Source organism: Buceros rhinoceros, unplaced genomic scaffold (assembly GCF_000710305.1).
Source record: "Buceros rhinoceros silvestris isolate BGI_N320 unplaced genomic scaffold, ASM71030v1 scaffold16510, whole genome shotgun sequence".
Classification (NCBI taxonomy): domain Eukaryota; kingdom Metazoa; phylum Chordata; class Aves; order Bucerotiformes; family Bucerotidae; genus Buceros; species Buceros rhinoceros.
This window is the reverse complement of record NW_010391471.1, coordinates 73,598-85,460: the sequence shown is the minus strand read 5'-3', so window position 1 is coordinate 85,460 and position 11,863 is coordinate 73,598. Positions and strand designations below refer to the sequence as shown.

At 41.5% G+C, this 11,863-nt stretch overlaps 1 protein-coding gene across 1 annotated transcript in view; it reads left to right on the top strand.

Annotated features, from left to right (window-relative positions):
* Window positions 1-5,455: 5,455 nt before the first annotated feature.
* Window positions 5,456-11,863, top strand: part of RFX4 (regulatory factor X, 4 (influences HLA class II expression)) — a gene marked incomplete at its 5' end in the record, with an annotated part of 74,639 nt that continues 68,231 nt past the window's right edge. The window contains one exon of the mRNA XM_010141892.1: window positions 5,456-5,542. Within this exon, the coding sequence (XP_010140194.1) occupies window positions 5,456-5,542 (87 nt within the window). The remainder of the gene's footprint in view (window positions 5,543-11,863) is intronic.

The following is an 11,863-nucleotide window of genomic DNA, read 5'->3' as shown; positions in this document are numbered from 1 at the left end:
CCTCTGCTTCATTCACTCACCTTAACTGAAGCTCAGTAGGGAGAAGCCTTTCAAAGGTGTCTTCCAGGAGCAAACATTTTCTTCTGAAGGAGATAATATGTCAATTTGTCAAAGATATATTTAAAGAACAGTTCATGCTTCCCTTTTCTGGTAGTTCATGAAAGCTCCTGCCCCTGAGCAGCTCCCCTATGTTTGCCTCTATTTCAGGGAGCCCAAGCTTCCCTTCTCAGCTCAGTGTTTGAAGCACTGTACAAATAAAAATGTGCTTGTTGGTGTGAAGGGAAGAGCCTTGGTGGGGACAAGGGAAAACCACAGAGGCCTCTGCTCTGCCAACTTTTGAAAACAAGCTCAGTTTAAACTTCCATTAGAAGTGTGGTGGGTAGATTTAATGGAAGAGGAATACTCTCATGCTTGAGGTTCAGTGGATGTGTCAGTCTTAGCAAGATTAGCGTCCTTGTTTGAGTCAGAACAGAACTCATTCTGCTCAGTGATTTCAATGATTTCCCTTTCCAGCTCAGTGACGGCACTTTCTGAAGTTAACGGTGTATTTCTGCAGACAGTGTCTGCTTCGAGAAGTGACAACGCTTGATGTTTACAGTCACCACCAGGGACTGGGATGCAGAAAGGCTCTTGCTTGTACTTGCTCCTGTGCAGACCAAGGTCACTGCTAAATCCTGTGTGCCACGATGGGGGTGCAGTGAGTGAGAGGCCGCACCTGTGGGGAGGAGCGGACAGGACAGGTGACCCCAAACTGACCAACATGGTGTTCCAGCCCATAGACGTCATATTCGGTGTAAAGCTGAGGGACCACAAGGGTCACGCTCTCTTCTTCAATGGCTGGCATCCGAGGAGGACTATCTCTGTCTGCCTTCTATTTCAGTCTGTGCATTCCTGAATCCACTTTCAGAATACAGCTCCTGAATCCAGTTCCTGTCTGCCACTGAGCCCAGTCAGGCTGGGACTTCCCCAGTGCCTGCCCACAGCATCAGTGGTGAAGGTGATGTAATTGCCATCAGAGAGGAGGGCAGGGTTGGGTTCAATATGGGGTTTGCATATATTTAATTTTATTGACATTATTTTCATTAAAGCTGTTTTAGTTTTCTTTTCCAAACCACAAGCCTCTCTCCCTTGTTTGGGAAGGGAAAGGGGTTAACAGAAGGCATCTGTCATTTGTCTAGTGGCCAGCCCAGCCCTAACCCTTGACAATTAGGATCAAAAAGAGAAGAGGCAAAATGAGGGCCAGAAGTAGTTCCACAGTTCTTTTTAATCTGTCTTTCAGCACTTCAGTGGGAACAATTTATGTTTTTTTTTGTTTATGTCATAATAAACTATTCTGTCAGAAAATTGACACTGGAAAAATTATTGTAATTTGAACAACCATCTCCTTTCCCTCATGTTGGAATCCTGCAGAAGATATGATGTATTTGTATCGAGTAGTATATGGAATTATATCATAAAAATTGTAAGGCTGAGGGACATAGTTGTGTTCTTCCTTACGATTCACTTTTAATCTTTGTGAAGTCGTTGACATTACGTTTAAAGGTGCATCTTCACAATGCCGTTAAATACACCTTATTTGCAGTCTTTGCTAATAAGGTTGTAATAGATTCCACACTGTGTCACAGTACGGAGTTATCAGTATGTGACTACACTGCATTTTACTAGTAGACGTAATTACTCTACTTATTTTGCCTGTGTGCTTTTGGGTAGCGCTGATCCTTGCTCAAACCACTGTGCTCGTACAACTGAGGGTACAGTATGCTGGGGCTCGGGGTGGGAAGGAGTCCTAGAGAGCAGGCAGAGGAAATGCCTTAAGACTTGGTACACTGAAAAACCATACTCTCACTTTTGCTTAATCACCACCTGAACTCTCCGTTATTCTGTGACTGTTCCTGATGTGAAATCCTGTCATTGAGAACTTTGTAAGGTCTAAGCGCAATAATTCAGGCTGTAATCGCATAAAACCTTCCATACACTGTGACTCAGTGCTTGTCTAGAACGGAGGTGTAGTGCGATTTGTGTCAGCCCTGGAAGCAAGTGGTGAAACCTCAGCCTGGAGACACCAGGGGTTAGCCGTGGGTCTCTTCCTCCAGCTCTGCAGCCCAGCTGCCTGGGACAGGCCCTGGTGTAGCCGGGTGGTGCAGCTGGGTGTCATGAGGACAAGAGCATCGGATGTGTACGGGCTCTAACCAGTGGGTTTGTTTGCTGCGGCAGTATCTAATGGTATTAACTCTGAAAGAACTTCTAAAAGCCAGACTTCGTTTTGACTTTTCATTTTGCTTTTGTTTTATTTATTTTAGGCAGGTGCTATTATATCTGGGATCCACGGGCTCCTGAAGAGAGTATTTTAGATTTCAGCAAAACAGTGGTCGTCTTTCTTTTAATACCTGAAAGAATTCTTATTGATATTGGGAGTTAAAAGCTTTGAACGCCTTTTTTTTTTTTGTTATACAAACAGTAAAAAATATTTACTTGTTAAGTTAAGGTATTTATTAGAATATTTATTTATTTGTACTTACATCACTGCTTATGAGCTAATACAGCCTTTAAATAGCTAGTTGGTTTTGTTGCATTTTGTCATCTGACAAGTAATTTGACAAATTTGCCATAAACTCCCTGACATTTTTGCTCAAAAGAGTTAGTTTTCTTCATTCTTTGCTGCCAGACAGGTCATGTATCTTTTCAGGCTCGAAGAATTTCTGTCAGCCATTTAAATGCAAGGCCACAAAGACAAAGCCAGACTCAGGCTGCAGTGAGCTGAACTGGAGTGATTCAGGACCAAAGGAGCTGCAGCACATAATTAAACAGTAACTGTGCTCTACTCACGAGACTCTCTATGTTGCAGTGTAAACTGCCTGCTTTACCAATGAAAAAAGCGGTATTTGCACAGTTATTGGAGGCAGTGTGTGTACAAGGATGGTGAAAATTTTTATCGAGTGACACTTGAAAAGTTTTTTTCCTTCGACTTAGGCAGGGGACGTGACTAAAGATGGCTGCTGCCAGTTCCCTGCTGCTGAGGGAAGAAGATGCATCCCAGCTTCCCAGCTCTCAGTGCCGGGAGGAAAAGAAAAGGCAGAGCTGGGCATCAGTCTCTCCTTGGCGCTAACGGCAGCTGCCTTTGCTTTTACTCCCTGCAGCTGGGCTCAGCGCCAAGGGAATTATATACAGCCATGGTTGTGCACTGAATGGAGGAGAAGGAGGTAGGGTAATCTTTCGCAAGGCTTCTTGCACCCCTCTCTGATGTTGTCCTTGGCATGAAAGTGTCTCTTCACCTTGTAGTTATCTGCGAAGATCCAAGCTCCTGTACCCCGGCTCATGGTATAAAATAGCGGAGGAGAGATACTATTAACTCAGTTTTAGGGCGGTAAAAGAAATCTGGCATGAAGCAGCCATATTGTTGTGTTGGCCTTTAGACAAGGAGGTGCAGCTGAGCAGCATGAGAAGGGGAAAGCCTTGCAGTTAGTTGCCACAGGCTTGTGGGTTAGTAACTGAGCAGGAGCTGATGAGACAGCACTGGCCTCAGCGGCAAGTTTTAATTTGCAGAGTCAGCAATCTTAAAGTGATTTTTATACAAGGCTGTGTTGAATCTGATGGGAGAAGAAATATTCTGAAAAAAAAATATCTACAACAGGAGTTACTTTCACTGATTTTCAGAGGAGTACCTCAAAGGAGCAGGCTATAGGGAAGCGGCAGCACTGTTGTGATGCTCTGTAGGCAGTTCAAGGGTATGAGAGGAAGACGCACACAGAGACACGCTTGCACCGAAGAAGGCAGCACTGCAGTGTGTTCCTGCTGCGAATACGCGAGCAGACAGGCAGAGCCTAGAGTTGCCAGAACCTCTCTTACACTGCCTTAAAACCAGAAGCACACAGAGCAACGGGGCCTGGAGTCTATACAGCACCTGTTTCAGGGCCTGGAATTCAGCTCTGAAGGGCTCTCAGAAGATCCTTCCTGAAGCCCTACGCAGATACCGTTGCCTTTCTGTGTGGCCAAGGAGGGTGTGCGTATGGAGGAATATATGAGAGTTTCTGTGACAGCCTGTGTATAAAAACATTTTTTCTGCAGGATGTGTTGGGCCATGACTATTCATATATTTATTTATTGACATCTAGTGCTGAAATGAAGTCATACCAACTTTTACCTTCTATAAACCAGATGGGCACCTTTCCCAAGACACTGGGCTTCTGGTCTCCCTTCGAGTCTGCTGCTGTGACGGCCTTTCTCTGGCTGGCAGACTGCTGCCTGTGCTGTGCAGGTAGCCTTATGTTTCTGGGGGCTGGCTTACGGAAAGGAATCTGCAGCCGGTTCCGTGTCTTTGAAGGTGTTTCTGGCTTTGGCAGTTTGCTGGCAGCGAGGCCTGTTCCCCCTTTTGTCTGGTGCATCTCTTCACCCAGTGGGGTTGTTTCCTGTCTTAATTTATGGTGCTACCTTGCAGCCTTCCCACCTATCCCCCTCCTTTTTTTTTTTTTTTCTGTTTGACCACAGGGAGCTCTTTGAGCATAAGTTCATTTCTGCCCATGTGCATGACCTTAAAAAACAATCTTATGAGGGAGGTTGGTTTATTGTAGGCATATTCAGGGACTCCAGGCAAACTCAAGGACTCATATTTCATACTTTGTCCAAGGAAACACATCAGAAGGTGCAACTTTTGCCCTGAAGACATGTAACAGTAAATTCTGCTGAGCCTGGTGCATCCTCTGAAGTCATCAGGGGATGTACTTTATAGATTCCAGAAAGAACAACAGCAGAGTCAAATCAATGTAATGCTGTACCTCATCTGACTGGCGGGAATAAATTGGAAGTGAGAAAGAGGGAGGACAGGAGTGGCTGAGTGAAGTGACAAAGGTTTGAGGCGCTCAGTGTCTGCTGACTCGCTATATTGCGCTCGTACCAGTGCAGAAAAGGTCTCAGCGGGGCCTGGGACTCCGCTAGAGTGAAAGAGATCGTCAGGCTGGATTTCAGAGAGCATAGTTTGAGCCCTGCTGTAACAAAAATTCACATGACTGATTGATTTTACACACATGAAGAATTCTTTTTCACACCCAGTGGAAATACTCAAGTATATAAGACTTTGCCAGACTAAGACTTAGAAATTAATGGAAGTTATATGTTTCAGTTGCCCACATGAGATGATTATATTTTTTTTTTCTATGTATCATGTGATGGGGAGGGGAAAGAATATCCTGAGGAGCTTTGTTACGTGCATGGAAGTGTTTCAGCATCTGTTATTAAAAAACAGACAAACAAAAAAAATGAAACAAAAAAGCAATAGCTGAGTTTGAAAGCAAGAAAGGATTTTCTTGCCTAATAACCTCAGACTAAGCATGTTTCAAGCGAAATGCTACAGAACACCATCTGTTGAAAAACAGTTCTTTATGTAGGTTTTTTTATGTTGGAAGTTTATTTTTTATGCAAAGACAAACACACAAAAAAGAGCATCTTTGTTCTTTTGCAGAGAGTTGGATTGAACGATGTCTCAATGAAAGTGAAAACAAACGTTATTCCAGTCACACCTCTCTGGGGAATGTTTCTAATGATGAAAGTAAGTAACGTCATTCATTTAAAATGAGTGTAAACATGCCCAAGTGCTAATTTACTGCTATGTAAGTTATTACATCTTTGTGGTATTTTTAATACTCTGTAGTTTGAGGAGTCAACTCACTTGACACATCCAATTTTTTTTTTTTTTTTTTTTTTTTTTTTTTTTTTTTTTTTTTTCCTGGAATACTTGTTATTTTGAATTATTTAAAAGGAAGTAATACCATCTATTAGTTAAAACAACTGGAGTAATTTGTGTGTCACTGAATAAAGGTTGGATGACCTCTAAATGTGCTGTTAGTATTAGTTCATGAGTAAAACCATCTGTTTTGCTTTTCACTGGTGAACACCATGTGGCTGAAATACTGGAAAGATTATGCTGTTTTTCAATACTACTATATCAAATCATACATATAAAGGCCTTTCTTTGAAGAATTAAACAATAATCAGATTTTTTTAAATCACGTATTGAATCATGATATTGCTTCCTTTTTAGTCATAGGCAGGAAACAATTATAAATCTAGCTGATTTAAAAATAGATTTTTTCCTTATCTTTAGTTAACGTAATTTTAGATCTTGAATTTTAACAACAGCAGGTAATTAAAAAGACCCCCCCTAAACCTCAAAATAACCTAATTGTCTCTTTTAAAATTATAAGGCACTTTTTAGTTTACCATTTAGTTTTCTTTGTTTATGCAATTTCTATTCTGCCTAATTTGCTAAAGCAAAATATTCTTCATGTTAGTTTTCCTCTTTGGACTTCATACGTCAGTTAATCTTACAAGATTTTAATACAGGCTGAATTCTTTAATTCAGAAAGGCTCACATTTTTATAATAATTAAGCACATAATTTTAGAAAATTTACTTTTAATAGCTTCTTAATTGCTACATGTCCCTTTTCCATTTTTTGCTTTTTAAGAGAACTTCTTTATGTCACAGTAAAATAACACGGCCTGCAGCACAGTGTCTTAGTGGGTCATGGAATTCACTATATTAGGGTCCTACTCTTATTTGTCCAGGGAGCTCTTTTGAGGCAATATCTCTTCTGAATGAGAAAGGAGGTGTTAGAAACATGGTGTTTATTCATGACTCCCAAGCTAAGCACAATGGACAAGAATCTTTAGAGACAGACAGTAAAACCTGGACAACTTTGGGGTTTTGGGATTTTAAAAATGAGGGAATTAGGAATTAGTTTCTCTTTTAAAATAGAATTGTAGTGAATTGAACTGAAAAACAAAACACATCTGCTTGTTAATTTGCGTTTTAGAGAACCTGTGAGACTTTCAGAACATATTTCACTCTGATGCTACTACGAAAGTGATGGAAAGGATGTGTAATGAATGATACGTGACTTCAGACCCTTAATAGGGTCAGAATTCAGGATTCGACCCTATTGACTTTAGTGAGCTTTTCCTTAGACTCACAGTTCAAGACAATATTGTCCAGTAATTATGTAGCTTTTTTTAAAAAAAAAAAAAAACAAAAAACAACCCAAAGAATTATCACATCATACCTCACAAGTTTCCTTCTGTGTTCTGTTCTAGATCAAGCTACTCTAAACAGGTTGTAGCAAAACTAGCGGTAGTTTGTTGTATGTGCTTCCAGTTTAAACGCGAGCATGAGAAAACTTCCACATACCTATGGACAGTGAGAAGTGGATCTGTGTGGGTTAGCAAGAGCAGATATTTGAGACAATGGCATTGGGAAGATAGGATAGTTGTTCATTCTGTTTTCTGGGACTGGAATTAAGGGGCAAGCGGTGATAATGAAATGCAGGAAATTTAGAACTGATAAAACAAATATATAAACGTATTTATCTCACAATTTGTGCGCAGAAGTTGTTGTCACAGTACATAATCGAAACCCAAATGAGAGCGAGAGTTGATTTCATCTAGTTTCCTTCTTAATAGACGGTTTTTCTAGATCTTCCTTTGCACTGATACCAGCAGTTCTGCAGTGCAGATAAGAGAATTAATCCACCTGAAAAGTTGTCCTTGTTTTGGGGTATGAAGCGAGGAAGGGAGAAGGTAATAGAGGAAGGGGTGGGAAAGAATAAGCCACTTGCCCAGCAGCAAGAAGGCCAGTAATCTGTGAAATCCAGAACAAACTAGAAGTTTCGCTTTAGAAATCATTGTACTACGTGCTCCTTTCCAGCCCTTGAGTTCTTTCTGATGTTTTTCTAACAGTGCCCACACACCAACCAAGAAATTTCCAAACCATTGTGTCATTCTTTGTCCGGCCTCTGTCACACATTCACAAACAGCAGGAGGCAAAATGTTTTGGAAAACCTATGTAACCCTATTTGAATTCTTCAGAACAGTGGTCAGGTTGCTATTGTCAGTGGAGCTTCAGTTTTCATCTGCTGCCAAAAGAAGGTGTCATCCATCTTACTCTTGACTAGTTTGTTTTTTTTTTTTTTCCTTTAAATATGTTAGGTAGCTGTTGGCTGGACTCTACCAGAGAAAATGTGGGTTTGGCGTTGGCGGTTTTTTTTTTTTTGGCCTTGCATCCAGTGAAGACTACGAGAATTTGCACTGCGATCTGACAATGTTGTTACTCAATATCATGCTTGCTCTTGTGACTATTTTTTCCCAGATATTTTTAGAGTTAGTAAGGTTTTAGGACAAGAGCAACAGTTTGGCTGGTCTCCATTTCTACAGCTGAAGTGTTCTACAGAACCATACTTAGCCTTTCTATTCTCACTGAGACACTTCCAGGCCTCTTGAACATTTATTCTTACGTTGTGAAGGGAAGCAATGACTCATAGCTGTGGATTCCCACGGGCTCAGGCCTTCTTGGGACTCTTCTTATCCTGTTGAAACTTTTTATGACTTCTCCCAAAACCCAGCTTTTATACTCTAATATAAAAATTCTAGGTAAATTTTATTTCAGTCTCCAGTTATTTAGACATTTTTCCTTTCACCACTTCCACACCTAACGTGTTAGTCCAAAGATCCACAGGAAAGGGGAATGGTACAACCTCATATCTAATAACCAAAAAAAAACCAACCCCAACCCACAGCATTTTGAGTGTACTGTGCATTGAGCCAGATTCTCCAAGTTGAAATAGGGGTCTGGAAGAACTCAGTTCAAGGATTATCAAAATTTGGTTCCATGGGGAAGGAATCATGATGTTACATGATGAAGTGGAAAGGTTGCTTGTCCAAATTTTCTTGCATATTTAGAAATGTGAATGTGTAGACAGTTCATACGAGATAAGAGACAAATCAGACTACTTTTTGCACTTCATGAACAATGTTCAAAATCTGTGTTCAAATGGACTGAAATGGAACATTTATCCAATAGATTTTTCTTTTGTATGTTTGAACTAAACCTCTTTTTCTTCCATTGAAAAAAAATATGCTTAATAAAAAGCTACTTGATTTTGTTGAGATTTTCCTTGGGGAACATTCCTTCTTTTTCAACCATACCTAATCAATTAGAACTGTTCTCCCATGTTTCTCAGAGGGATATAAAAAATCCCACAAGATGGCATATGTGCTAATAAGCTTGAATCATATTTATGGCTACATGCAAGTGAGAGTCAAGGTAGCTTCTTACTGTCAGATATTTTTCACTAAGGGCAAGTCACTTTTGAGAACAGTAAGAACGTGGACTCCAAGAGCAAGAAGCTATTCCTCTGAAAGATGTGCTGCTACCTGAACTAAGGGAAGGATTTTAGCCTTATACATCCTTATATACAGTTACTAATAACATATTAGCTCCTCACAAATTCTCTGAGACATGGAGAGGCAGCACTGGAAAGTACAGGACTCTTCTATTATCTCCACAGTGGAAAGCAGAGCTCTAACTGCACTTCAGTTATGACAAACAGACTCACGTCAGTGTTTTAGAAAAAGGTGGACTAATGCTGGGTCCTCACTTTGTGGTTGTTCCACTCACAGTGTTTAAGGCAGCATGCTAAAAAAGGGGCTGAGCATAGCTCCTATTGTCTCCATGTCTTGCCCCAAGAAGCAGGAAACCCCTTGACCTGTACCTAAAATCAGACAGCAGAAGTTGGGGGATACTCCTGAGAGTTCAGGGAAAGCCGCAGATGTACGCACAAGGTACAAACAGAGCTCTACTGTGGTGGTTTTGGAACAGAAGTTTGAAAGAATAAAGATGGAGCTGGTAGCAAAGAAACTTCCACGGAATTTGGGAAGAAAAACTTTATCTGATATCTCTGGGAGCCAAAAACCCCCCTATTTTTCTAGTACATTGATGATCCCAGTTTTTAATATCTTTGAAGGCCTCTTCCATGATGAGAGTTTTACTTGCAGCTGTCTAAGCTATTACCTGCTTCCAGCTTAGGATGAGTACCAGGTTTCCCACCTAAACAGGTACCTCGAAAATACGTTTCCTTGGAATGCTGGTAGTCTTCCTACTGGCGATGGGGTGAACATGAGACCTGCTCCTAGCAAACGAGTTTCTCTCTGAGGTGCCGTGCAGCTGCCACACGTGCCAGCACCTGCAGCCGTGCATCAAGAGCGGGATTTTTCCTCTTGACTTCAAGTCCTTTTGGATTTGTTACTGAAGAATTGCCAGCTCTGTTCTTTGACAGTGCCTTGAACTATGACTTCTTGCAGTGATTTATTTCCTTTCTTTAAAAGAACAGATTGAATTTTAAAAGGTATGTGTTCATTTTGATCTACAGTGTGGTTCTGATGGGGACTGATAAAACAACAGGCTGAAAAGTAAGGAAAACCAGCGTTCTTTACCTCTTTCTTGCTGTACAAACAGATCTGGGATCAGAATTGAGTCAGGAGTTACACAAAACGCTCCCTGCTCGATAGGGAAGACATTACGTGCCCTGCTATCGACTAAAATGTAAGGAATAGGGATATTTATGATTTTTCTGCTAGGAAATTACCTGATGAGATTATATTGTTAAACTATACAATGTAAAAAAAAGCGCTTGTATATGTAATACTGAAAGTTTGTATCTCCAGTCCCCACCATTCTTCTACTCTGTGCAATTCCTTCCATCTATTTAATAAGAAAAGTGAAAGTTTTCTGAAAATATATATTTTAGCCAACACCTGGTGAAAATGAAAAACATTTTGGCTGACAGCTGGTCCACTGGCAGAAAACAAACAAACAAAAAGTTCTGTTTTCTTGAAAAGAGACTTGATTTTGCGGAAAAGATTAGTTTGGTTGAAAATCCAATAGTTCAATGGGTAATTTTTTGATGGAAAATGGTGATTAAATAATTTTTAAAATAACTTCAAAGTCCATCACTCTCCTTCTTGGTTTCAAGGGACAATGCTGAAACTCTTGAAGGGTCCCCAGGAAGCAGACATAGCTGAGGAGGGAGGTATAAATTGCAGTTTATGATGTTCTTGTTAGTTTGTGTTTTAAAACAAATCCTTACGTGGGAGAAGCTGGGTAAGGCTGGCCTGTAGTGTGTCTGGGGGCAGGTTAGGTAAAGCACCTGCTCACAGGTGCTTGCTCTAAACGCAAGTGGAGAAACAGTTGAGAGAGGGATGGAAGGGATGTAGAGACTCTTATATTGTGTAATTTAGATATCTGGTCTGGTGTCTAACAGAGTGCCACATATCCAGGGGAAAATTAAGTCTAATTAGCATAGGTGAAATCAAGAAAGATCATAAAAAAATTATTCTGGGGAGAGGGGAGTGGTACCTCTTGGTTTCACAGGCAGAGGTTTAGGATTTCTGCACCTTAATTAGACGAGGTGTTATGGAGATCAGTGGCTTTCAGTCTTTCCACTTTGCACCCCTCTAACAATTTCCAGCAAGGTAGAAACTAACTGTATACTGAATCTAAACCAGTGGTTGGTAGGCTTTGGCACAGACATGGAAAATACTGATTACTTGACTTTCATCTGGGAAGCCGTAACCTTAGTTTGAACGAGACGACAGCGGTGTACGGGAGGAGCACTGGGCCCCCACGTGCTGCCAACACCTAAAGGCAGCGGCTTTGGTGGTTGTACTTTGCTGTGCCCTCTCCCCCCTGCAAGAGCAAAGGGCGGAACCGCTGTGGCGGGCAGCAAGGCTCTGCAGCGCCGTGTGTTGGGGTCCCGGCTGGCGAGGCCTGCGCTCCCCCGGTGGCTGCCGGCTGAGATCTCCGTTGCTGAAGCAAGGGAAGGCACCCCCCTTACCCAGCAGCTCTTGACCTCTGTGCCGAGATGAATAAATGTCATAGTAAAGTGAATATTAAATGAAATAAATATTCATTGGTATCTCCCTTTCACTTTTACCTGGGGAATGGTTGAGAGGCCGCTGGCTGCTGGGCTCCCGCGGGGCCTTGGCGGGCCGGGCCGGCCTGCCCCTGGGTGAAGAAAGCTGCGGCAGCCCTTGTGCCTC